The 27,886-nt window shown below is 35.0% G+C and overlaps 1 protein-coding gene across 7 annotated transcripts in view; it reads right to left on the bottom strand.

Annotated features, from left to right (window-relative positions):
• The window catches only part of KCNH7 (potassium voltage-gated channel subfamily H member 7), a 220,038-nt gene that overhangs the window by 14,521 nt on the left and 177,631 nt on the right, over nucleotides 1-27,886 (bottom strand). For 5 of the 7 annotated variants that reach the window (XM_032189879.1, XM_032189878.1, XM_032189877.1 and 2 more), the window contains 5 exons: nucleotides 27,116-27,515; nucleotides 26,223-26,423; nucleotides 15,663-15,917; nucleotides 11,940-12,145; nucleotides 9,172-9,271 (listed from right to left, as the gene is read on the bottom strand). In XM_032189879.1, the coding sequence (XP_032045770.1) occupies nucleotides 9,172-9,271; nucleotides 11,940-12,145; nucleotides 15,663-15,917; nucleotides 26,223-26,423; nucleotides 27,116-27,515 (1,162 nt within the window). The remainder of the gene's footprint in view (nucleotides 1-9,171; nucleotides 9,272-11,939; nucleotides 12,146-15,662; nucleotides 15,918-26,222; nucleotides 26,424-27,115; nucleotides 27,516-27,886) is intronic. The other 2 variants (XM_032189881.1, XM_032189876.1) reach the window with 1 other exon arrangement.

The following is a 27,886-nucleotide window of genomic DNA, read 5'->3' as shown; positions in this document are numbered from 1 at the left end:
TATCTTGTCAGAGAGCAGAAAAATGCTGTATGTGCCCACTCGTGCACCAAAGGCAGGAAATATTTGGAGTGAAAAGTCAGTGACCAAACATTTCAGATAGTGTATTAAGTACAACACCACAAACAGGTTGAAAAGTTGAACAAAATCTCAAAGATGTCCAAAAATCAAAAGCTGTTGACCTACAATTTGAACACTGATGTTCAAACCATGCCTATCATACTGTCAGGAAATGCAGATGATTGCTTGATGTAGATGGGGAACAGCCTAGAATCAGACAAGGAAAATGGTAATCCTAATTCCTGGAATTATCATCTTTTTGCAATTTATAAATTGCTGAGTAATAACAATATAGTTGGTAAGTAATATTTATGTAATAAAAAAAATTAATGGTACTGTGGAGCAGTACTAATACATAATGCAGAGCAATTACAGAAAAGTCTGCTCAAGCTGCATTCAGGATGCAGTGCTCTACAGAGCGCCAAACAGGGATCTTATGATTACTAAACTGCTAATTAAAATGCTTTTAATTCATTTTTCTTGCTGTTTACTTCATACTTATTTGAATATGACTGGAATGAAGTACATTGCTAAATATGACTGTGTACCTTCTAATAGATTAGGTATTAGAAGAATATAAAAAGGAGGAAACTGCTTGTGTACATGAAAACTAAAAATGACTCAGTGTCCGGTCATTCCTTTTGCTGTGCTAAAGGTATACATTTTTGAAATCTTTTTCACATATCTAACAAAATAAACAATTAAGATTAATTTGTATTCTTTTAAGATTCAGTATTATAACAATGAAATCCACAGACAAGATGCCTGGCACTATTGCTCATGTTGCCATCCTTTCTTTGACTTGGGTATTTCAGATTGGTTCTTAACACAATCTGCGCATAGCATTTTTAGTTATATGTTACATTCGTACAGGGCCTTCCAATAAGATACTTCAAAATGTTATTTAATCCTTGAGTTCCATTAAATCTTTATTGTTTAATTTTAGTGAATTTAAAATCTTCAGAGAAAAAAATGTATTGAATTGCAAACATTACTTTGGGAAACAGTAAAAGAATGTTAGTGGATTTTTTTTTCCAATGGGAGAAGGATGTGATGCCCACAAGCTTTACAAATGCATGACAAGCATAGATAAAATTCTAGGCTTTGTTTTGCATGCAACATTTCAAATGAGAACTACTCCAGATTTGCTAGTAAAAACTTTATCTGAAAACCAGTTTTGGCCTTGTCTATAGATTTAATCCCTTTCAACTTTCAAAAAGTACTATAACTTACCATGAATCCCCTTAAACAAACCTAAGGTGTTTACAAATCTTGACTGCTTGAGCAGTCTGCTTCTCAGAACTGACTGGACCTACATTCAGAGTCAGAGTCCTGACACTGCATATCGTGACACCCATGTCTATGTCAAAACCAGCCACCAACTCGTGTCCTGACAAGGACCATGTCCTAGGAAAGGTTATATGAAAGTCAATTCCAGATGAACAACTTGAATAAACCACTCTACCATTTGTCAGCTGATGAGAAATTTGTCCGTTGTCAGGACAGAGTCTTCTATTGCTGTCATGAACATCTCAGGTCATGTCTGGTGATCAGAGAAACTGAGAACTGATGCCCCCATAAACATTTTTGAGTATTTGCAGAAAACATAGCTTGCTCCAACATCTGCCCATTGCCAATGTGCCAAACATCCCTAAGGACAAAAAGCAAAAACTTTTAAGGGAATTTTAATCATAAAGTCTTCCTAACTAAAACTTGAAGTAGTCAGAATGCTTAAAAATAGTATCTCTAGAAATCTTTACTGCTCCTCCGTGCTCATCATTGATTATAGCACTGTTCAAGTTACCTGAATGTATAATTATTTGCATTAGAAAATTACTTTTTTGGATGGGTTTATGTGCATGAATGCTGAATGCTAAAACCACAGATTTGATGTGCATGAGAGAAGAAAAGTAGTTTGAGCACTGTACAAAACATGTATTGAAAAGCCTAAAAATTCAGATCTAAATATTGCCCAAATAGTCTCAGCTGAAAAAATAGAAGTTGGGTATGGTCAGGAAAATTATCTGTCCCTAAAACTTTGAAAACAAACTTAAAATCTGTAGTGTACTTTGTATAGAAAATCTCTGGAAACTTATTTATATATTACATATAACAACATAATAATGCTTAGTACTGTGAGAGAATTAATATAAAGGCTGCCTTTCACAGACACTTTATCTGCTTTTGCTAATGTAAATAATTGCATAGTATTCTAATATGATGCTTACTTGCATTTGAATTCACTTTTATAAGTGGAAAGTTACATTTGCAGCTTTTTAGTTATAATTAAATAAGTAATAAACCATGCTGCCTATTTAGTGGCAAAGATATTGCTTCACATTTGAAGACCACAAGATTCTAAATTTCAGAAATAAAAAAGAGCAATGTAATGAACCGTGAAGGCATCACATATTCATTAATAATTTAATTTAGCAACAGTTCCAAATTTTCATGATCAGATGAGGACTAGCTATTTTACCACTGTTTTCCTTCTGTCACCATCATATACAGTTACACCCTTCTGCACCATAATTTCCCAAAAACCTTAGGTGAAGCAAAGAATAAGTGAAAATAGATTCTGCCCGTCAGAGATTTTTTAGTTCAAAAATAAACTTTCAAAACAGATACAGTTATATCAAGGCTTGGCCATTTTCAGAATGTGGCAGAGACAGGAGTTTTTAAAGGCGCACACACATTCCTTAAGGTATTTCTTCAGCTGGCAGAAAGAATTTATCTGAAGTTCCACGAGGAACATAGATTTGTGTATCTATAAGTCCTTGCTCTTCACCTAGGTACAGTGGATGTCTGTAGACCTGCCAGACTCTGAAATCTAAAACAATTCCAGAGACGTACAATGGCTCCTGAAACCTGAGGTAAAGCAATCATAGAATCACAGAATATTCTGAAATGGAAGGGACCCACAGGGATCACTGAGTCCAACTCCTGATTCCACACAAGACCCAAAAATCAAACTATATGTCTGAGAGTTGTCCAAATGCTCCCTGAACTCCAGCAGGTCACTGCCTTGGGGAGCCTGTCCCAGTGCCCAACCACCTCTGGGTGCAGAACCTTTCCCTAACCCTCGGCCTGACCCTCCCCTGTCCCAGCTCCATGCCATTCACTCAGGTCCTGTCACTGTCCCCAGAGAGCAGAGCTCAGTGTCTGCCCCTCCGCTCCCCTTGTGAGGGAGCTGCAGGCCACCACGAGGCCTCCCCTTAAGAGACCTATTTCAGTCTCTTCTCTGGGCTGAAAACCAGCTGAAGCAGCAAATCCTGCACAAATTCAGGGTTGGCTAGGAGTTTATAATTCCTACACTCACAGTCCAAATCAAGGCTCTAGAGATCCCAAGGCTCTTCATCGGTGTTAAATACAGAGGGAAAGAAGGCACTAAACATCTCTGCTTTGTCCCTAATTGTGAGGTGATCATCCTCATCCAGTGTTATCTCTAGTCCTCCTTTTGCTGTTAACGTATTTAACAAAAAAAGCACACACTTTTTATAGTCCTCCACAGTAACAGCCAGCTTCAACTCTAATTGAGCTTTGTTTGCATGGGTTATCTCTATACAATAGTGAACAGCAACTCTGTAGTCCTCCCACGTTGCCTAACCTCACTTCCAGTGTCCATACACTTTCTTTTCCCACCTAAACTCTAGAAGAGTTTACATTCTTTACATTCTTACATTCTTCACATTCTTTACAGTCTTACATCTTTAGCACACACTTGTTTTTCCTCCTTCTTCCTCATTTCTACTTATTATGGTTCCTCTCAAATATCTATCTTTAGGAACCCCCTATTTACAAAATGTATTGTGAAATCTCTGTGTGGTTTTTGACCCACACTAAAGAAAAAAAATGGTATCTATCTAGAATTGATGGAGGGAGATTCCTATTCCTAGTAAGTAGGCTACTGGTGGTATCTTAGGAAAGTTAAACATTTTCTCCCCTCAGTTGTAAAAAGATCTAAAGTTCTTATTTTTCTATGACTACTTTTAATGTTAGAATAACCCTTTAATTCCAGTTTCATTCATAATTTAAGAACTTTTAAGTATTCAATGGTGAACCTAAAGATACAAACTAGTGACATTCTATCATTATAGCAAATCCTGGCAATTTTACTGAAAGGTTCCAGTAGATTGTATAGTCACAGTAAAGGAACTGAAGTATACTGGAGCTATTTGAGTTGCCGGACTGTCTTGGTGCTGCTTGTGAGAGTTCGGTACATTAATGTATATATCTTCTCCAAGCTATAAAGGTTTGGATGATATGAGAAACAGGGAACAAAACAAAATACTGAAACCTCCCACTATCCTGAACTAAAGATTAGATAACCATTCCATAAGTATCTATGTTCCTTATTTTTTTTAATGGGCTAAGATAAGAAGGAAGGTAGTTTTGAATAACTGAATAAGAAACACATTTAAAAAGCCAAGAATTTTGAAGTTAATTTATTATTTTGTGCCATTTCTATTACAAGATAAATTAGGAATGGAGTGACAGTGCTGTGTCTGAATTTCCTTCCTGTGTTGTTGTATCAACTTTAATGGTATTTAGATAATAACATAAGGACAATTTTTGATTTATACTTCAGGAAATAATGATCAACTTTGAAAATCAGAAACAAAGGTGTACAAACACATGTCTGAAAATGAATTCAGGGCAAAGGCCAAAGTTCTGTCAAATTTAGAATCCTCTTCTCTTCTACAAGGTACACAGCTTTCAGTATAGGACTATTACCTTTTTTTTTTTTTTTCAAAGGATGGCTACTGGTATGTATGACTGCATACGACATTTTGATCAGATTTGGCCTCTGGAAACAGCCTCTCTGGGAGGAAACAAGACTCTTGTAGAAGCTCCCTGAGGTGGCTCCTAGGCACGGTGGTAACAGCAATAACAATAACTATAACAGGAGCAGATGGAAAACTGCAGTGATGAGCTCTCTGATGACCATACACTTTTTGTTAGGGGGTTTGTGCTGAAGGTAAGATTTTAGGGACATGAAATCTTGTTCCAAGCCATATGCTGCTTGCCTAGATATTAGTTGCTCCCTGCTCATTTAACCACCTGACACTCTGGCTGAATATTAGAAACTCTTTTCTAATTAAGCCCAAGTGGACTTCATTAGCAAAATGCTAATAGTTTAACACAGTTAAGTAAGAGCTTCCATTTTTGTCCAGATTCTTACCCTACTTTCTTGCTGGGGACACAGAGCATAGTGCTTGGCTGAGTCATCTATTCGTAAAGTAAACATTTAAATGTCTAAACTGGGAGGAGGGGATGAAAATGGGAGTTAACAATGAAAATAAAATGAAACGTTTGAAAATGAATAAAGTGAAACATTGCAGAATGCATTTTATATCCAATTGCTACAGATTGTGTCAACATGGGCAAGTGCATAAGATTTCATAAGAACGTTCTTTTGTGAGCTTTTAAAATCACATCCATGGAAATAAAAATTCCTTGTTACGAGTTCCCTGAGCCAGCTGGCAAGAAAATTCAAGATTAAGTATTGTTAGCTACCTGAATCTCTGGTTCCTAATATAACAATATAACTCAACTGGAGACCATATAATTGTCTCAGCTAGAGTCTCTGAGATGATGTTCTTGTCTTTGGATTACAGCTAAAAATCCAGAGTTAGGGTTTATTTCAATCAGGTCAACATTACATTCCTAGGTAGTATGTCCATGCTGGTTTATTTAGCCAGTTTTATATTACTGTTAAAGTATTTATATGCTCTGTCAACAGAACAAAGGGCAGATGTGATTTGAGTTTATCACTAGTGTAGTTTTAGCCTCAAATCAGTTTTCTCCTGGGAAAGGATTTCCTATCTGATTGTTTCTAGGGCTTCACAAGAATTAAGTGTGAGTGCTGAGAATAGGTCCAGGGTTTTGATAGTTTTCAGCTATGGGTTTCATAAATTAAAGTTAAATGCAAATAATAGTTTTTCATGAGAATAACAGGAGACAGTCCCAAGAAGGTGAAGCTTTTAGAACAAGCATTAACAAAAAGTTAAACAAGGCACTAATCAGTATCAGTGCTTGAACTCCAGAAAAATCTTTTCAAAGCCTCAAGTTTTCAAGCTCTCAGTGAGCTTACTTTGCTAGGGTGGCACTCTGACTGATACTTTTGCATTTTTTCAGCTGTATGTTTGGATTCCATATTGATGAAACCAACTCTAGTGATGCCCTGTTCAGCGTGGAATATCAGATCTGCAGTCAGAACTAAGGGAGCTAAAGAAACTTCTTGCCTCTATGTAATGTTCTCAAAAATAGCCATCTCCCACTTAACTACTAGAGGAAAATGAGTAATGGGCAAGACAGGGCTGTATTCTGCACTGCTAAACAAAGCATCTGAATGTAGATAGAGCAGTTCATTGCCCCTCAGTTTTAAGCAGGAGACTAACTTGCCAACCAATCTGAAAGCTTTGGTGGGAGCTGCCAGGCAGAAATACTGCTTATTTCAAGCAGTCATGGAGAGAATTTCTTGGCTGACTGTCAAGCATCTATGGCAACTGGCTGAGGCTGCACCTGCACCTGTGCAAGGAATATCATCCATTATCCTGAAAGTCCTGAAATGAATTTATTTTAGGTGAGAGCAAGAATAAGCTGCTTTGTAGCGTATGTGTTAATTTTTGCAAGGGACCTCTTGTGGTATTGCAGTTGTTTCTGGAAACCAGAGAACAAGCTACATCCTCAAGTGGCCTTATACCATACAAACCCTATAAAAGCATATTATAATAGAGCTTAATGATAGAGCTAATATCAATTTTTGTTGACACAAGTAAGAAATGATGGAAACATGTACAGGTGGACTGAGGTCTTACTTGGAATTGGAAAAGTAGTGGTACTAACTGCAGATGCATGAGCTGTGTTGATTTTCTTTAACCCCTGATAAAACTCCTGCAGGAAGAGTTGTCATGGCAACAAGGTCCAAATCAGGCTAGCATGAACTAAAGGCTGAGATAACACAATCCCATTTTTAGCACTCCAAAAGGGAGAAAATCACTGATGATCATACTAAAGATGAAAACAATACATTCCCCAACTGTGTGATATGTTAGGGGGTCAACAACTGAAATTAAAAATGTCATCAAGAAGTCAATTTTCATGAGCAACATTCTCCCCCATAATAATTACAAATAAATAAGAATTTGGTGATATGTAAAATATCAAAATCTGAAAGTGAGAAATGCTGGATGTCCATTTAATTTGTAGTCTATTCAATTACAGTTCTAAAATCAAAATATGATTGTTAAAAGTCATAATGTGAGGCATTTTTAATCTGTAAGAATACTGTGACCAGAAATGCATTTGCCAGTTCAGGAGCTCAGTCTTTTCTACTCCAGTTTTTCTAAGGCAATCTGCAGCATTATGCCCAAATATTTACCAGTTATAGTCTAACTATGTTGGATCAAAATATGATGCAGCTCCCTTCTATTGGTAGTAAATGTTGAAATAAATAGAACTTTGCATTCCAGTAGTGACCTCTAGTACTCCACAACCTCATACAGAGTGTAGGATAGGACACAGAAAAGTGACATAGAAGGTCTAATGCCTCCTTCAGTTCTGGCAACTTTCAGAGAATCTGAACAGGGACCAGAGAGGGCCAGTAAAACAGTGGGCCAAAAGCATACTCACACCTTGGCAAAAGACTCTCATGTGGACTCAGGTGGACTACCAATGTACCACACTTCTGTCTAACTCAAAAATTACAAGGTACTATACAATGACTACCAGGACTAAAGCACTTATTGCCAGTTTTGTCCTTTTTTTTTTTTTTTTTTTCAATGGTGCAACTTTATTTTATTTGCAAAGACAAAACTGTGTAAAATTATATTCTTTCAAAAGTAATGTAAATAAATGTCTCCAAGAGGCTGTTTAGCGTAATCTAGTGTGCAAGAACCATAAAAGCCTGGGGCCTTGGCACCACATTAACACCTGAGGAACCTATTTGTAATTCTGCAGCAGGCACAGCATGGAAGATCACTTCCATCTTATCTGGGTGTTAGCATACGTTTTCTCATAAGAAATGTGAAGGTTGTTCAGGCAAAGCACCTCTGTCAACAGATTCTTTGTGAGGAGCAGATTGAATATTTCATGGGGACATTTTCCTGACAGATTTGTTGTCAGTCTTGGCTTCCTGCCCTAAAGAAGCTTCTTTGATTGAATGGCAATGTCATTGTTCTGAGTAGCCATGCTCTGGATTAAAGTCTTCCTTCATAAAGCATTATACCTGCTATGTACCTCTAAAGTATTCCCATTTATTATCAACTACTCTGCAATGATAAAATTGGTTTTATGTATGGGGTTTAACTGTGGAGTATGAAAGACAGGCATACCAGAAACAATAATTTGTCAGACAAATCATTGGACCCTGAAACTATAAAATTATTCAAGAAATTATGCTTTCCCGTCATAAAAATGAAAATCTTGTGAGTATCAATTTAGCTTTCTTCATGACAATTACTGTCTGACCATAGCAACTGTCTAGAGTTCCTGGTATTTAGGAGTACTCCCAAAAAGTCTCTAAGGTGAATGTAAGCACAGAAAACCTGAACTGTTTCCAAGACAACCATTTACACATTGCCAAATTAATCAAAATCTGACTATGGGAATCTACTGTGTCCTGAAAACAAGTATTTTAATTCCAGGGAGAAACACTACCTAGCATCAAGTTCAGCAAAGCTGAAGGTAAGCTATTACCTTTGCTGAGGATATAAAGTCAACACTGCTAATAAATAATCCAGTAGGCTAGTTTTTCCAAACATTTTAAAGCATGGCGTCTCAGAAAATAGATATTGCTTAAGAGGTGATATACATATATACGTGTATATATACACACACATATATGTTTATCACAAGGACAGTGAGGTAGCTTTGTGTTTGAATAGCTCTGCACTGATGGGTGTGAAGTCATAGGAAGGTGAAACTGATATAATCTAGTCATATATAATCATGTAGGGGACAATGCACAGAATGTTTCTGCTGCTCAGCTGGATTCTCAAGACCTGCTACAGTAACAGCCAACATGGGACCCTATTGTACCCAGCATTACCAAGTGAAATACCAATGAATAATGAAGCAGTACTGTCTAATGTAAGACATGAAGTTAATTACCTTTCTCTATTTCACTTTGAAAGGACAATTTCCGTCTTCGTAGTTTGCAGTTCTCTCCATCTGTATCATTAGTAGTTTGTGATCTTATTACAAGGTCAGACTTGATTAATGAAATATGAAACATAATGACAGATTAGTTCCACATAAAAAGAGCAGGTTTTCAATAGCTGATTGACTGTTCATGCTTTAAGAAAGGCAATATTACACAAGTCAGTTTACATCAACCTCTCCATCCCTATCTAATGGTATTGGTCCATGCTAATGCTAAAAAGTTTTTGCAGATAGTGCATAACTGGCAGTGTTGCCACATGATGGTGAAACAAAATTATCTTGATAAATTCACATGTAGAGACACATTTTATCAGCTTCCTGTGTTTTAAGTAAGTTTAGAGAAACTAAATAAAAAAAAAAAAAAAAAAAACACCTCCTTGCAATACTATATACATTCTCTGATAAAGTTGTAATGTGCTAACTGATTTGTAATTAGTTTTATTTTTAATTATATGGTAATAATTATAAAGGTTACATTTTACAACAGGAAATATAAGGTTGACAAGCACCAGGCACTTTATTCCTCATTATTATTATTCTTATTTTGACCCTCCCTTCCTTTTTATCAAATTCAGTTCATTAAGAGACATATTTCATTGTGTTTCATAGCTGAACACAATGGTATCTTTCTCTATACATCTTATTAGAAGATGGATGTGTTTTTTTGTTGCCTTTATAAATACAAGATGTATTTAATTCTTCTTTCTACTTATATTATAACTGCAGAATTTACAAGTAAGCTAATAAAACACCAGTTACACTCTTTGTGTATGCACCTAAGGAATTCACTTAATCTACTTCCCTTCCCTGTATTACTGATGTTTGTACCGTACTTGAGTGTACCACTCAGGAAAACAGATTTGCATGTGGGAGAAAGGCAGAGGGAAAGGTTTGGTAAGTGTTTGCATCTTTCTCTATTCCTTTCATTGTAAACCTGGTCGGTAAGGTGTCTAAGTGGTGTCTCACTGGTAGAATAACTGCAGAAGGAAAAAGGCACTTTATATAAATAAGAGGACAGAAGCAGAAGCTTAGGCAGAAGCACCTATTATTCAGATAACAAATCTGGATATGAGTGATGTTTTGAAGATCAGAATGTGTTCATTACTTCTTTTGGGGATGATTTTCTGGATTGTGACAGTGGGATGCAAGTGGAATTGCTAGAGAAAACTGTTACTCTGCAGGCTCAGAGGCATGGATGAACATGTCCTTCCTGTCTCTGTGAGATCTAGTGATTTTTTTCTTAGTGGCTAGTACAGCAGTAAGAAATAATATCTGAAAAATTTCTAAGAGATGTGACCAGCAAGAACTTTCTTTGTCTCTTCTACATCACAACGCAATGTGATTTGTTTCAATTTGCTCAGATCTAAAGAAAAAATGATAAAACATTGATGGCAAAGTAATTGCAGGAAATAATTGCTAAGAAGACCAAAGTCATTAATGTGAATTTATCTTCAAGAAACCTTTCAAATATGTGGACCTTCAGTTAACTTAAATTTATCACTAGACTGTAAGTTCATTGTATTGTATTTCACATGTAATTAATAATGATGACCTTTTCAATAAACACAAAATGATACATTTCAAAATAAAGAATAGGATTGGTATTTTTTTCAGATTTTCAGAACAATCTTTTATGGAAAAAAAAAAAAGGCTCAGCATAAAAAGAAAAGAAATGACATTTCTTTTTGGAAGTTATTTTTATTTAAAAATTTTAAACTAAAGATCAACATGTGATTAGCAAAGAAGTTCCTGTCATTTCTAACTGAAAACTTGGAGTTCTTTGTCTCTGTGATTTTCAGACAGCCTTTGAGGCCAAATTCTGCTAGCTGCTTCTCACTGAATTCCTGTTTCTCCTTTAAAGTATGGTAAAAACAAACAAACAAACAAAGAAAACACTAAATGGCAGTGTCTCATAAATAATGAAATGTAAGCTGGCCATTCTGTGGGCAGTTTAGTCCATATTTGGTGGTCAGTGCTAGTGTACCCTACAGCTTTCTGGGGAAAACTTTCTAGAGCCCCAGAAGCCTCTCCTCTTTTCTGCTCAAACTTCCTCCTATTTTCCCAATTTCCCAGCCTAACCCCCTCATCATGGTATGAGGGAACACTTAGGAGAGTCACTGTAGGAAAAAGAGACCAAGAAACCCCTGTAAATCTGGAGTGAATGAAATTTTAAAAAGTCCCTTGTACACCTTTAGTCTCCCAGGAAGTAGGGTGCACTTAAGTTAAGAGAATTAACAATTCATGTTTGAAAGGCAGTTAATTTTTTTGTATTATTAGGCACAGAATGAATCTGGATAATCTGATTTATATTTATTTCATGGTGATACAATTATATTTAGTGTCAAAAGTCCCCCTTGTAGTGACCCAGGCTATAGTCATGTTCACTGGAAAAACATACTTTCCATGGCTTTAACAAAAAATCCAAAATCCCCCTGGCTAAAATTTTAATACTATTTAAATATAGAATCAAATCCTGTTAGATTAACATCATCTGGATCATTTCATTGACTTCTTCTGAGTATTACTGACTTCAGTAGGAGCAATCAGGTGAGCATGTTTTTTTAAAAATAGGATTTAGCCTCAGGCTTTTAGCTTTTGGTTTTGCTAAACTCAGTTTTTCAGTTGCTATTTTCAAGTTTTGTTACTGTGGCATAGATTCTGCCCAATACTAAGAAAAACAAAACAAAACAAACAAACAAAAAACTTATTTTATGTACCTTTGCAGTTTCATCTCTCAAATTAAAAGTCAGTTCTAGGTTGGTGAGGAAGAGATCAGAGAATTCAGGGTACATATCCAAAACTTCTAGTAGATCTTCTCGCTGTATCTTATGCAAGTCACAGTATGTTAAAGCTCTCACATCTGCATTTGACTTTCCTGGTTTTGCATAAAGATGTACCATCTCTCCAAAAATATCATTTTTTCCTGCAGAAAGAAAATCAGATATAGAGGATTATTTTAAACATGAATAACCCATTAAATTGGATGATGTATTTCTTTTTGATAACAGTGTAGAATACTTAATTTTACATGAAGTGATACAATCTCAGTACCATTGCATGTATGTTGGTTTAAATCAAAAGTATTCAATAGTAAAAGTAAACTCAATGAAATTATGCAGGCATATAAATGGACTAAGTGAAAGGAAAATCTAGTTTCATCACAGTTTTCCTTCAGTTCTGTCAAAATAGAAGGATTAAAGAAGCTTCCTTTGTTCTTCCTAAGAAAAACTTAATGTATTTAAATCATATGATGACAAAGTTTATAATTTCTGACTTTCAGTAGAGTCCAGGACCTGTCTGGCCTAGAATCTCATTTTGTTAAATGTACATGAAGAAACAGACTTTATTAGAAATATATTTTAGTAGAAATTTACTAGTTCTTATATATATATATTTAGAGGGAATGCAAAGCTTCCAAAATGCAGAAGCTATTTTCAAGAAGGTCTTTAAATATAGCTGCTTCTGTTTTGGTACTATTACAATTCTTCCATCAATGTTGACACATTTGCACTACCTGTTTGCTGAAATTGTCATCTCTATTTAGTTGCTTGTTTTCCCCAAATCTTCAGCTAATTGTCATAAATGCAAAGCAATCACAGACTAGTTCAAAATATGCTTTAAATTAAGGTTTGCAGGGCATACCTGCAAAATGGAGGTGAGGTTGTGTATCTAGGAAAGCACTTACGGAAAAGAATACCGGTCATAGCAATTTAGCAACTGAGCAATAGTAGGCTGCTGAGAAAGGGTGCAGGTGATTTTGCTTCTCTGATAAACATCTGTGTTTTTTTATACTGGGTATTGGATTACTGCAAGTAGCTCTTGTTTCTCTCTTTTTTTTAAGGGCACTGAGAACTGGGTGAGCAAGGTGAGCAAGTAGCTAAGAGATTCAAAAAATAATTAAAGGGTAGAGTTGCTCTTAAAGAGCATGGTCTATTTAGTTTCTCAACAGGAAGATTAAAGAGGTAACGATTATATTGCATATATCCTTATGGAGAGGAAAAATTACTCAGTAGTAAATGAGTCTAGAATATAATGAGGAATGCAAAGCAAGAACCAATGGAAAGAAATTGAAGCAAGACAATTTTCTATTGGAAATAAAGCATGTATTTTTAACAATAAAATGATTCACTCTGGAAATAAACTGCAAAGAAAAATGATTGCTTTTTCATCTTATTATTTCTTCAGATCAAAATTCATTTTTTTTCTCAACATCATGCTTTCATCAAACAGCTCATTAGACACAAAAGATAGTTAAAGATATGAAATGTAAAAGGAGTTTATGATGTAGCAGAAGTTAGCCAACACAACCTAATAGTCCTTCTGGTCTTAATATTTACAAATGGAGAGGTCCCTATCCAAGACATATAATACCTTCTCTGTAATATGACTACATTGACACAATCACAGTATTTTAATATCTTGTCTACAAAGCTGAAAGAGGTGGTAGATTCTATGAGGCCAATAGAAATAATTTTTCCTAAGGACACAGAGTCTTGGCACAGAGTTACTGCTGTCAGGTCAGTACTGGTAAGACCTTAGCAGCATCAGATAATGCTGAGGAGTTGAGGAAAACTGATGGATAAACCCAATGTTTTTCAGAACCTCTGACTTCTGTGATGAAGTTGGAGTACTTATTCAGGGTGGAAATGTCAACTGTGCTATGGACTGAAGTTTTTCAACCTGGAGAATAAAGAATTGAGAGGTTTTTATGTCCTTAGATGAGGAAATAACTAAAAATGTTTGGCTAAGTATTGAGAACCTTTGTTAGGTTTTGGTGAGATTGTGTTGCGGGACACTTATTTTTTTTATAAAAACAGGTTCTTCAGAATACCACAATCTCATTGACTAGAGCCAGCTATCAGGCAGGCTTTTGCCTCATGGGCCATGTAACTGATGTGGGACTATAGCGCAGCTCTTTTTGGCTGCAGTTGTGCATGACTGTCTCTTCCACTCTGGACTCCCATTACCTGGGGGAGCAGACCACTGGCCTGCAGACCCTGGTGTGAGGAACCTTGGAGTGGAAGAGATGCAGTGGCATTGCACTGCTGGTGTTCTGCTGCAGGGTGAGAGGAGCACAAGGATCTGATGTGTATAACACACAAAACTCAGTCTGCATCTTTGGTCCAGTAAGAAATTCATGAGTTTGTAAACTTGTCAGTTTTTCTTCATTGTGAGAGCTATAGAAATGTACATGTATTTGATGTAAGAGAGGAAGTCCTCAGTGAATCACGCTGTTCAGAATCTGGGGAAGACAAGTGAGTAAAAATCTCAGTGTTATACTTGCATGGTCCCTAATTTGCTTGTGCCTAAAGCTGGCCCAGCTGATGAAATGCAATAGCATGAGATGACAAATTCTCTTGATAACTCTATCTAAACATAGGGAAGGATTGCTGCAGGCAGGCCTTTGTATTTCTGTTCAGGTATCCACTCTGCAAAAGCACTAGCAGAAAAACAGTCACAAGTGAATTAATAGCAACATACTGCTATCAGTCCACATTTTGCTTCATCTACTTCATTGTAGCAAAATCACAGAATCATTAAGGTTGGAAAAGACCTTTATGATCATCTGGTCCAACCATCCCCCTACCACTAGATGATGTACCTAAGCATCATGTCCAATCTTTCTGTAAACATTCCCAGAGACGGTGACTCCACCACCTTATATATCTATTCAGATGTTCCTTGCATTCTTATTACCTGATTCTAAATTGAAGAAACAAATCAGTAGTTTTATTTAGGTAGAGTTTTAGTTATTTTTCTTTTTAAAATACTATACCTAATATATCTTATTGGTTCCACATAAGAGTCATCACCAGCTGTAGGTAAACTGGACTGAACATTGTTCTGAGACAAACTTCATTGGTAAAGAGAACAAATAACGCCCCATTCAATACAAACAAGAACATGCTGATAAGAAATACAAGGGAAATTTCTAGTGTTATTACACTTAGGTATCAGTCTTGATCAGGTTAATCTGGTACTCTCTTCCTTTTCTATATGCTCAGGGGATAGAAGCAGACATTTCTGAAAACTTCTAGAAGACACTGCTTAAATTAGATACATGTACATGTGTTTCTACATATAGTGAGTCTATGGGCCTCAGTACCCTCATACACTGTTCAAGAAAAGGATATCAAAAACTTTGGCTGATGCAGCATAATCAGAACTGGAGTAACTTGACATCAACTTGTCTCAACTTGCATCTCACCATTTACCTAAGGATAAATGTGACTCACTCCTGCTCTTATATTCTAGATTTTCAAATGACTAGAGCTTTTTGGTGCACATGGATTATTGGAGTGATGTAGACTTTGCTCCTTAAATTATTTCTCTGCTTAATTTTAAATAACAGTGACATTCACAAATTTCCTATCCCAGGAACAACAAATGTTTCTTTTCAGTCCCCTGACTTTTAACATGCATTGCAGTAATCTACTTACCAAGAATGGCTACAACAATGTCACTCTTAAGGATTTCAATGGAGCCTCTTGACACAAAATAAAGAGCAGTGAGAACATCTCCACAGTGCACTAGCGTGTCTCCAGGAGGTGCATGTGTTGTCTTAAATTTCATAGCCAAAGCTCGAAGACAGCCTTTACTGGCCCCTCGGAAAGCTTTGCAATTCTGGAGCAAATTTTGGTTGAGGTGCAGACAAATGTCAGCTTGTAAGCATTCTGGAAACCCCTTCAGGACCTGGAAAGGCAAGCATAAGGATTTCATATAGATGCTCTGAAAGCTGTGTTATATAATTGTTTATGTTTTCTTCCTGGATAGGAGGAAAGAAGTGGCATACAAATAGAGGTGGCTCTTAAGGGCTGTCGGAGTATTACAATTCAACAAGTGCATAGTGTAATCTACATTCCAAAAGTTACATGTTATGAATGTTAATAGAGTTCAAAAAGTAGTGATTCCTAAATTCATTATTAAGATTTATTTCATTGCAAAAAATGGTATCAAGATATGTATGACTGAATATACAGCAGTAAAATAGCAAATAATAAGTATTTCACCTATTCAGACTGTATGTATCTAGTTCCTTTTTATCATCTATAAAAGTAATACTTTTAATATAAGATGATTTTGTTGCTAAAACTATGTTATTTTGTTGCTAAAACTATGTTATTTATAAAATCTACCTGTGAAAAGCTATCTGAATGAGATCTGAGATTTTTTTTTTCAGAAGGGGGAATTTTAATGAAATTTTCATGTTAAATATATTCTGTTTGTAAGTGTATAATGTGTATTTTTATCAGAAAAAAACGTGTCACTGAAACAATGATGTTAAACAGATTTACATAGGCAGATGAATAATTCTTTGAACAACAGGGCTAGTTGCTATGGTCCTTGTTCATCTCTACAACAATGGGAATTTGCCTGAAGTAGAACCACAGGCTTCCTCTTGGGTACCATGGTAACATGCTAATTTTGTTTAGAAGAAAAAAAGTAACCTATTTGCAAGGTTGTCATTACGTCTGAAATGATCCTAAACAATTTAGAAAAGCTTACCTCTGTTTCTTTTAGAGTCAATGAACATTTCTGCAAATGACTTCTATGGGAGTGCTGCCCACCTCACGACTCTATGTTCTCTGTTCAGAAATGGTGCTGACACATTATTACGTACCACCCTTTCTGTCATTTAAATCCTATTGTCTTTCTCAGTGATAATGGGTCATATGCTTACCCTGGAAGTACAATGGGACAGACTATATCTGTTGCATATTTCTAAGGACAGAACATGAACTGATGCTACCAGTCATGAATAATGTGAACAGGATGTGACTTTTTGTTATTAAAGCAGATTATCAATTCATTTCTGTTTACCATGTATCCTGCACAGAAAAAAGATATATACAAGATACATTAATTTGTTGCTATATTTGTTCTTACTTCAGCACAATAAAGGTCTGTGCATTCACTCTTCTTGCATAAATATATTAACATCTCTTGCTAATGGAGAAGATGAATACATTTCTGATATGTGGCTTTTGTCCACGCAAGCCAAGCTATGATTTATAAATGAAATATTAGTACCTTTAACTGAGTTTAAAATGTTTCTATGATTGCTAAGGGAAGTCAATGCTGTGAAATAACAAACACAATGTTATAACATACATACATACAAAACTTTTGTGAGTCATAGGGCATTATCACATGAAATTAATACATCCTCAGAAAAAGCCAGCATTCAACAACAATAAGGAAAAGAAAACATGATAAATGAAAAGCTTCTATGTTACCATTCTGTTTTCGATATCTCTTACACTACTAGAAATATATTAGTATGGAATTACTCTGTTAATTTTAATGTACTTATATTTGAATAAAAATATTGTAGATTGTAGCAATTTATTTACTGAATGATAACGAGAAACTGATAACTAAATTTGTCTGGTCAATGAGACAACTGGGGAAAATTTGCAGATGTTTATTTTGAAATTATTCTCAAGCCATGTCAGTAAAAAAGACCTATTCTGAATTATTTATTTATTTTCTTATAACCCTATCTGAATATCATTTGGAAGAGCTCCATTTTTATAGGATGTAAAATAGGAAATGCATTTTCTATTCAGAGATACTTACAAGAAATGGTATTTGAATTGTTAGGAACTCAGTTTAGGATAAGTTGTATTAATTTTTCACATCAGCTTCTGTTTATCTCATTTATCAAGGGATTGCACTTTACCATTAAGCAAAAACCATGCAGACCATGTGTGTTGGTTTATATTTCTGAAGATACTTTGGCGATATCTTTAAGAAACAATTATTTTCATAACTAATTTATGCTTAATATGAAACTGTTCTAAAATCATCGCATATTAGTTAATAGTTACTTAAATACCAATAACATCTGAAAGATGCTATCCTCTGTTTATGCTTGAAAAAGTCCCTGCTCCATGGAGCTTACACTCTAGAACAGTGTATATAACAGTCTATACATCAGAGAGGAAGCACATTTACTCCTTAATACTACAACTGTCAAATGTTTGGAATGGTGACAGCCACCAAACAACATTAATTTTCAATGGAGTTTTGGAGATTACTCTATTAACATAAGTTTGGAAATGCAAGAAAAAGCTGTTTTGAAGATAAATTTGTTAAAACATTGCTATATACTACATTACTAAAAGGAGCTTACCATATTGCTCACATAGAATGCAGTGATGTATTGAATCCAAGTACCATAGCTGATGATATATACAATAAGATGTTTCCAAACTAAATTTTATGTTGTGCAGTACTGACAACTTCTTATCAATCCAAGCCTTGTACATTACCAATATTCATTTTCATTACTTTGAGAAAAAAAAAATCTTATTAACCAATTTTAGCTTGTGTTAATAAGGAATTATCTGATTCTCAGAAATATCTTTGTCTGTGTACAGCAGGAAAAATTGCATTGAAAAATCATGTTCTAACAATGTGGGAATCAACATCAGTATATCGTGTGTACATGCTGACAACTCTAAATATTAGAAAATTGTCCACCCATTCTTCAAAATCATGAGATTGTCTTAAAAATAATGCAAAGCTAAATACTGTATTTCACTTCTCTTTATTTGTTGCAAGCTTTTTGAATTTTAAAACATGTTTAAGTCATATTCCAGTGTAGCAAGAAAAATTTAATACACACTATAAAAAAAAAAAAAAAAGCCAAAATAATTGTGAAATTATATGAATGCAGGACTAAGTGATAAAAAATAAGAATTTAAAATTTTGAAAATTATAAAGCAAGAAATTTCACTTTAAATAACATTATTCTCAATGATGAATCCAAAATAAATAAATCATTTGAATAAAGATTTATACAAGTTTAGGTTTCAGTTGCTCCATTCTTTCTTGCCATGTGTCTGTTGTTACAGTCAATATCACCTTAACAGTGGTTCCATCTTGCCCTGGTGAGGAAAGTCTTAGATTCTCATGATTAGAATCAGAATTCATGCATAACTGAAGATACTCAGATGTTCTAAAAAGAAATTTAACAAAGAAGGAAAACATTCTCAAACCACCGCTCACCAAATAAAATAATAAAATAAAATAAAATAAAATAAAATAAAATAAAATAAAATAAAATAAAATAATGCTGTGACCAAAGGCTCCAGTTGTTTCTCTTTGACAGTTGTGGAGTCCAAGTTCAGTTGCCTCTTCCTTTATGAAATGAAACTTATTCCATGTCAAATAATGTTGGTTTATCTTTTTGGCATGCTTAGAGAGGATAAAAGTATCACTGAGAAGTAAATAAAACATTTAATGTGGAATTAACAATTGAAATTTAGAGATGATAGTAGGGACATGATTCATGTTGCCTTGAGGAATGTAGTCTTTTATATGTGAAGAGGGAATCCAGCTGCATCAAGTATTCTTTTAGAAGATGACAATTAAATATCAATCACACGTGTATCAGACACATTTGTGACACCAGAATTAGAAACATTTATATATATTAACCTCAGACAACTAGCAAATGTTTCTGGCAAAATACAAGATTCATGACAATTTTTATATTTGTCTCTCCTCAGTTCTGGAACAGGTATTGTCCCACAGAAAATATTTAGACAACATCAAAGGAGAAGTAAATCAGAATCTTAACTACAATACTCATCATTAAACATCAAAATATCATCACATCCTATATCAACAGGATCACAGAATGTTTGAGGTTGGAAGGGAGCTCTGGATGTCATTTGCCCCTGCCCCAGCAGATTGCCTAGGACCATTTCTAGACAGCTTTTGAATCTCTCCAAGGATGGAGACTCTGCAACCTCTCTGGGAAACCTGTGCCAGCACTCAAGTTACTCTCAGTAATAAAACCTGCTTCCTGTTGTTCTGACAGAACATTGTGTTTCAGTTTGTGCCCATTGCCTCTTGTCCACTAGGCACCACTGAAATGAGGCTGGATCCATCTTGTTTGCACCCTTCCTTAAGGCATTTATGCAAATGAATAAGACCCCCCTGAGACTTCTCCAGGTTGAGCAGTCCAAGCTTTCTCAGCCTTTGCTAATATTGGAGATGCTCCAGACCCTGCAGTCCAGTAGTCAAAGATATTTCTTGAACTCTGCATATAATCTTCAGCTGTCACCCATTTCCTCTGTTGATACATAGGTAGGATCAAACATTAAATGCCAGGAAGCAGTTAAAGAGGGCAAAAGAGAAAAAAATGTCGTGGGTCTGTTTGGGGCCTGTTGAAACTCATTTGGGCTAAGTTTTTCTTCTCCTAGGATCAAAGCCAGACTTATGAGTGGGCAAGAACCCAGCACATATACAGAATGATAAAGTTAGACTCTCAAGTTCAGATGACAATTTAAAATGGAATAAACTGAAACCCTGGTCCTTCCCCACATTACCTCTTTATTACTGCCCTATGTTGAAATGGTTTGGGAAACTATTCCAACCAAAAACTAACCTGCCAAAAAATTGAACAGCTAAAGGTGCAAAGAAGCTGGAATAAAGATACTTTCTGTCTTCAACCACACATAATTTGTTCTCTATTTAGATCCCATCTGCATAATACAAATCTCAGGACGCTGGTGCCACTTACAGCTGAATTAAGCTCCTGAACAGTCTGAAGAAGAAATTTTGAGCTACTTACAGGGAACAAACCCATGACTTGGAGAGTTTTTTTTTTTTTTTTTGTGTGTGTTCTGTAAGAACGAGTGAAATTAATTGATACTAATTATTACATTTGGTGAAATAACCTATGTCTCCAGTTTTTGTCTTTCTCCCACCTCATATTAGTATTATCTGAAACTCTTTAGCTGGAAAAATTGCATAGATTTTGAATTAGGATCTCTGTCCTCTAGTGTCTGTCCCCCCAAGAGGGAAAGAGTAGTGCAGGGTTTAGTTCTGTTATAAAGATATGACTTTCAGATTTTAATAGCAGCTTCATCTAGGCAAAGCCTTTATGTAATTCAACCTAGTTGAATTATTATCCCTAGTATTTCTAGGGATAATTTACTATTTCTGTGATAGCTAATTACAGAAATCAAGTATTTCTATAAGCAGAAGGCTGAAGTATTTCCAAGGGCTTTCACCATTTAGAAAAGAATAAACAAGGTCACAGGTGGTGATAATTCTGTTTCAGCAGCTCTTGGACTCCTACAAAGAATAAGAATTATTTCTGATGATTCTTCTTTGTACCAGAAAATATTGCAGAGTCAGAATCATTTTTTTTGTTTGTTTGTTTGTTTTGTTTTGGCAGGATATGAAGTAGGTCCTTACAACAGTCGAGAGAGAAGAGAAGTTGTGATGATGTACTAATTCACTTTTCAATGAGATTTGATGGCTGACAACCTTATCAAGAATTAGTTTCTTCTGCTTTCACTTATTGCCATGAAAGAGATTTGTGTGAAATTATTGGAGCTGCAGTGGATCATTCTTTATCTTACCAAACTTTCTGAGTACATCTGAAAGGTGATTTCTGAGATGTTATATTGCTGGATAAAGAGGACAGAAAATGATTTCAGCTTCCTCAGAAGTTGACTTTTTAATCAAACAAAAGGTGAATGTCTGCACAAGCTGGAAGTAGGCTAGATCCACACATTTCCAAAAATATGGTGATGATAGTTGGAAAATTATTAATTGCTCGTTTTGAGATGTTAGACCAAGCCATTCAGAGAGAAACTGATAAAAGATCACTTTGCAAATAGATTGACATTCTTGAACCTCATATTGTTTATATGAGATCTTCTTTCCCATAACTTGATTAAATGTAGTCATGCATGTTTTTAAGTAGTCTTGTTACAGAAAAATAAAGAACAGCTTTACATAAATGAACAGCTTTACATACCTCATATCTAAGGTACTTTTTGGAAAGCTTATGTTGTATGATTTCCATGACATAGAGGGAAGTAACAGTACCACTTTTCATCATGATTACATATTCCCTCTGTGTAACCAATTACTACTAGTTTTTGTTCCAAACACTTCTAATTTGGATCACTCTTCTGATGTTATAAGCAACATTGCTATTTTTGAAATTTTAGTTTACTTTCCTGTCTTTCTGTTTCAAAGATACTGCTGGCAGTAGTTGTATTGGTAGATTTGTTTTGGTCTTAAGACCAGTAGTGGCAAAAGCAAGAATTACAAAGTACAGTGGTTTCAGTGACCAGTGTCCAATTTCTTACAAAAGAAGCCTTACCAAAGCAATGATGAACCTGCCTTTATTTGATAAAGTGGCATTGCTGGTTCTGAACTTTCAAGATAGCTGTGTGTTCTGCTGTACTTGTTTAATCGCTGAAGCCACAACTAGTTACAAGTATAAAAACAACCATTTGCCTGGATGCTTGCTAGAGAAAGGTTCCATAAATTTATACGTAAAAATATTGACTTGCTCTCTCCTTTCATACTACCAAAGCCCAAACCAAAAACGTATCTGTCCTGCATCCAAAATTTTAATTAACTTACATTTGGCTAAACACTTTCTAAACTTGTCCCAATTATTTACTTTGAACTTTTTAATTTAATTTAATTTAATTTAATTTTATTTTATTTAAGTTAAAATAAACCAATAAAGCTATTCTGATGCACAGAAGATCCATGGAAAGAAAGGGGGAGTTTATAAAAAATACATGCATAACTTAAAAAAGGATCTCAAACACTAAATATGTTATCTTTTTAAAGAAAGCTTCACAGGCATGCTATTATCAGTGCTGGACTGATAATGCTGGAATGAAGTAGGGAAAAGAAGGCAAAGAGAATTTAGGAAAAACAGAACAGGATAATTTAAAAAAAAGAAAAGTAATTGAATCTTTGAGACTGGTGAGATATTTCACGAAACAATATACACTGTAAATAATTTTCTTGGAATTTAACTTTGCCAGTGTATACCACAGGGATATGATTTAAATTATGCTTATTCTGTAGACTCAAGATTTTTATCCAGATTAAAATAAATCCCAAATCCTGTTTATCCAGTCCATGCATAATTATGTGGAACTGTTTTTTATCAAAATACATTATGCAATGAAACATAATCAAAGAGATGTAGAAATGAAGTGGAGGGGAACAAATGTACAAATAAGCAATGTTCTCAGGATATTTCAACAGCAAATTTTTAAAGCTACTTTTAAGTTTAACCATTTCAAATAAAAAAAATATATTATCTTCTGATTTTCAGTGTAAAGTGTAGGACTTTGTTTAAGAAAACACGGCTATGTAGTCTTAATACAGTATTATTCCTGAATTTATATTTTTTCCACATTTCCTGATTTCTTATGTATACTACTGATGACAATTAAAAGCATCTTTTGAAACATGGTTTCTAGTATTATTTTCATATATATATGTGTATGTGTATACATGGTCTGTACATATATATATATAGTAAGTTATTCATGCATTTCATATTTCAAAGGAGAAAGAGGATTGAGTTTTCTAATTTTACTCAATTTTCAGTAATGAAATGAAATGAAAGATTGGATCAAATTCTGCCTTCAGATATTTGTAAAAAACTCCTAGTAAATATCAACAGGAGTCAAACACATTTGTCTGAGGGCAGTATTAGCCCTTTGGTGTGTAAATGCAAATATTTCATGCAAAATTAGGTTCTCAATACCACATGCAAGTCCATTCATATGCACATGGCTTATAGCCGAGAAAACTTCATTGATGCTTGTGCTAACATGCATATATGGTCAGAACTAAGAGCATTCACACAAAGGATAATGCAGAATGATCAGCATGGCAACTTTGTCAGTGACATTCCTACAGAGCAATTATCTAATGCAAACCAATATGCACATGACCTTTTTTGGGCAGAAAAGCATGATTTGAGTTGTGGGGTAAAACAGTGATTAATAAATGTGGTTAGATTAGCATTTCTTAATTCCTAATTTTAGTAGCCATTTTGCCCCACATCTGATTCCACTTGGATTATATCCCTTCGCTAACTACCCCTTCATCATGCAAAAAAATAAAATAAAATAAAATAAAATTAGAAAGCATTGAACAAGCTCTAAACCCAACAGATAACATGGATATTCTCCACACTTTATACTGGAATTAAATTTGATATAAATACCTCCTGCTCTTACCAGTGGGTGGTGTTATTCCATATATTTAGGTATGAAGCAGACAGGAAAGAGATAAATCTTTCATAAGTACAAGGTAAATCAAACAATTGTCATATTATCCTTGCACCAAGTGTAATATATTCAAACTCACATTTTATGAAAATTAAGTGCCATAAAACCTGAGGGTTAGAATTGTGAACTCAGCAAGAGATAAAACATAACAAGATGCTAAACTTGATTTTTTTTTCCACATTTTATTAAAAAAAAAAAAAAAGCCTCCATACTGCCTCACAATCATATTTCAGAATATGGGCTATTAAATCCATTTAGTTAGTCTTTCACATTAATGACAAATCCAAGACTATTTCCATTACACCAGTTCCTGCATTATGCAAAGTTTAACCTGACAACATCCAGTTTTAGTTACTATTTCATGCGAAACAGGTGTTTGTACATCCATTAGTGGTAATGAATTAGTTAAGGCATACATGATTTTGTAATATCTTCAGAAATAATTCAATAAACTACTTTAGGCTTAGGCTGCACCCACCTGCAGCTTAAGGGCCTGATCCTACAAAGTGCTGAGTATCCCATACTCCCATTGCCATCGGAGGGAATTAAGGCCTTTCAGTGCTATGTAGGATGAAGCTACTGTTGCTGCCATTCACTGCAGTAATCCCCAGCAGAGGCTTATACAAATATCCTTATTCTGAGCTGGACATAATATCCCTCTGGGGGGGACACTTGTGGAAGTGGGAGGTGAAGCCCAATATATTTAAGCTCTTGTCTTACTTTTAAGATCTGCTTTACTTAATGGTAACCATAAACTCAGGCTGTCATTGATTCGGCTTTATAAAAGCTTTAAACCAAGACTATAGTTTCTGCTTACAGCAGAAAAGTATACCACTTTAACAGTCTTATTCACAAATGTGTGTATGGATGCCACACGGAAGCTGTTTGAATTTGTCAAAATTTGCAAGGTAGAAGTTAAATTGTCACCAGAATTTATAGAGTTTTATTGGTTTTGCCAACTTTTTGGAGAGCTCTGCAAAGTCCTTTTTAACTCAGAAAAGCTCTGGAAAGTATTCCTCCAGAGACATGGATTCACAGATACTTATGATGCTCAGTTCTCTCAGTGTCTTCTAAACTCAGTCAACTTTTCAGAAAAATAGCTGCTATCTTCAGAAAACAAACTAGAAATACAGATGCTTACTTTTGCTCATTAGAAAATTGTTATTGTTTTTTAGCTGGCCAAATATTTCTACATAAGGAGCATTTGCAGGTTTTTTAATCAATCCCTTTTTTAATCAATCCCTAAAATCAGACCTCAGGAACAGAAAGTCTTGTACCTTGCCATTTCCTAGAAATGAGGTTCTGTGGATTCCTGAATGATTAGTAGTATTGTGTTGACTTTCAGTACAAAATTACGTGGTTATGAATACAAGCAAGCTACTGTTTGGAGTGTTTGGATGATCAGAGTATTTCTCTCGAAAAGAGCAGTTGACCCATCTGCCTGATCCTTTCTTCCATCCACCGCCAATTTACCTGACGTAAATTACATGGTAGGATTTTGTAAAGGTGTTGATGGCTGCGGGCTTTCTACAAGGGTAATGCTGTAGATACCAATAAAGGTATTCTTGTTTTATACTGGTAGTGGAAAATCAGACCAAAGAACAAACAAATTTCTGAATCACCTATGTATGCAGCAAGACCACTTTTTTTTTCTTTTTCCTTATCTTAAGGTTATAATAGTCCATTGCAATTCTCATTTTCCTATGCACTATAAGAGTTCAGATTTCTGCTATAGCTTGTAATAACCTAAGCACCTAAATGTTTTAATGCCAACTTTGAAATGGCTTGATTTTCAATAATTGCTATATATACATCTTCTAAAACTCATACTGTTAAAGTTATAAATAATGAAGACTCACGATCACTTTCTAAATTCACATCCATTTATCGGCACCCATGCCTGAAAACCAGAAAAACATACCATGTTCATGTCAATGCCATTGGTGTACGTCCACGCATGCTGGAAGTATTCCTCAAGTCGCTGCCGCAGAGGATTAGGGATTTGATGAAAGCGTATAAACTCCTTTACTCTCAGCATCTGCATGTGATACCGTGCAGTTCCCGAATAGAGTCTTTGGATTATTGCAGATACGTTTCCAAAAATACTAGCATACATTAATGCTGGATTAAATAGAAACAAAATGTGCTTAAGTTCTATCATTGGGTTTTGCAGGTGATGCAACAGTGTACAATAGTGAACGTTGTAGACAGAACAGCTCAGGGAAGACTAGTAACACTTTCAGATGTGGATTTGAATTACTTGAAGCTTTTTATTTATTTGATTATATCAGAACCAACTCTGCAGAAGAAGCTTAAATATTAAATAGTAATCAAGATGGCAATATTTTTCTTTTGAGATTTGTAGCCTTGAATTTATTGTTGTAAGTTAGGTTCATCTGATTTTACAGTCTTTGGTAGAGGTAAGAATTAGAAATTAAAGCTAAGTACAAAGTTAAGAACAAAGGGCAGAAGTAAGAAAGTACACATAAATTTATATCTCCAGGTTTAAAAAGAATATTTAAAAACAGTCAGTTAGTTAGATACATGCTCATAGACCTCAAAAAAATGTAGCTTTTTTCTAATAATTGCTTTAAGTTGGTTCAGCACAATCTAAGAAACATTGATACCTCAGGCTTCCTGACACTGCATGAGTCATCACAACATATTTTCACATATAACAGTTGCTTTCCTTAGGAGTTTGCCTCTCCAGCTGCATGCTTATAATTTTACTAGCTTAGACTTCATTAAGTTATTTGCTCAACACCACGAAATAATAATAACAATAATAATAGTAATAATAATAAACTACTTACAGCCAATCAACATAACACAGATGGAGAAGATTTTCTCTGAGTTGGTGTTTGGAGATACATTTCCAAATCCTACACTTGTCAGACTGCTGAATGTAAAATAAAGTGCTGTAACATATTTGTCCTTGATGGATGGTCCAGAGCTTGCATCACTCTTATTGTAATGCTTTCCTAATTGTTCTCCTAAAGAATCCAACCAGCCAATCTTATGTGCCAGGTAAGGTCTTTCTACATTTCCAATGGCATACCAAATGCAAGCAAGCCAGTGTGCAATTAGTGCAAATATGCACATAAGGAGCATCAGAACTGCAGCACCATATTCTGAATATCTGTCCAATTTCCGTGCTACCCTCACCAAACGCAGCAGTCTTGCTGTCTTCAGAAGACCTATTAATGTTGTTGTCTGTAAAAAAAGATATAAATTGAAAAAGATTTTCCCTGTGAGCAAACATACAATTAGTTGGCATGAATAAACCAGTGCAAATTCCATTATTTCTGGGGAACAGACAAAAACAGTAGAGTAACCCTTTTCAATGTCATCTTGATTGCATTTTCTTGCAAATTCATTGCATTTTCTATCAAATTCATTATAAAAACAGTGAAGGAAACAAGAACACTAGGTGTGTGACAATTTGATACTAACTTGGAGACTTCTTACAATGCTCTGCCATACATGTTCTAGAAGAGAAGAGGAATAGAGAAGAAATGACCCCAAAAGAATAGATATCTTATTCTGCAAATATTGTTTCTGTCTGTAATGCTCAGAACACTGTA

This window comes from Aythya fuligula, chromosome 6 (assembly GCF_009819795.1).
Source record: "Aythya fuligula isolate bAytFul2 chromosome 6, bAytFul2.pri, whole genome shotgun sequence".
Lineage (NCBI taxonomy): Eukaryota > Metazoa > Chordata > Aves > Anseriformes > Anatidae > Aythya > Aythya fuligula.
This window is presented reverse-complemented; position numbering and strand designations above follow the sequence as displayed.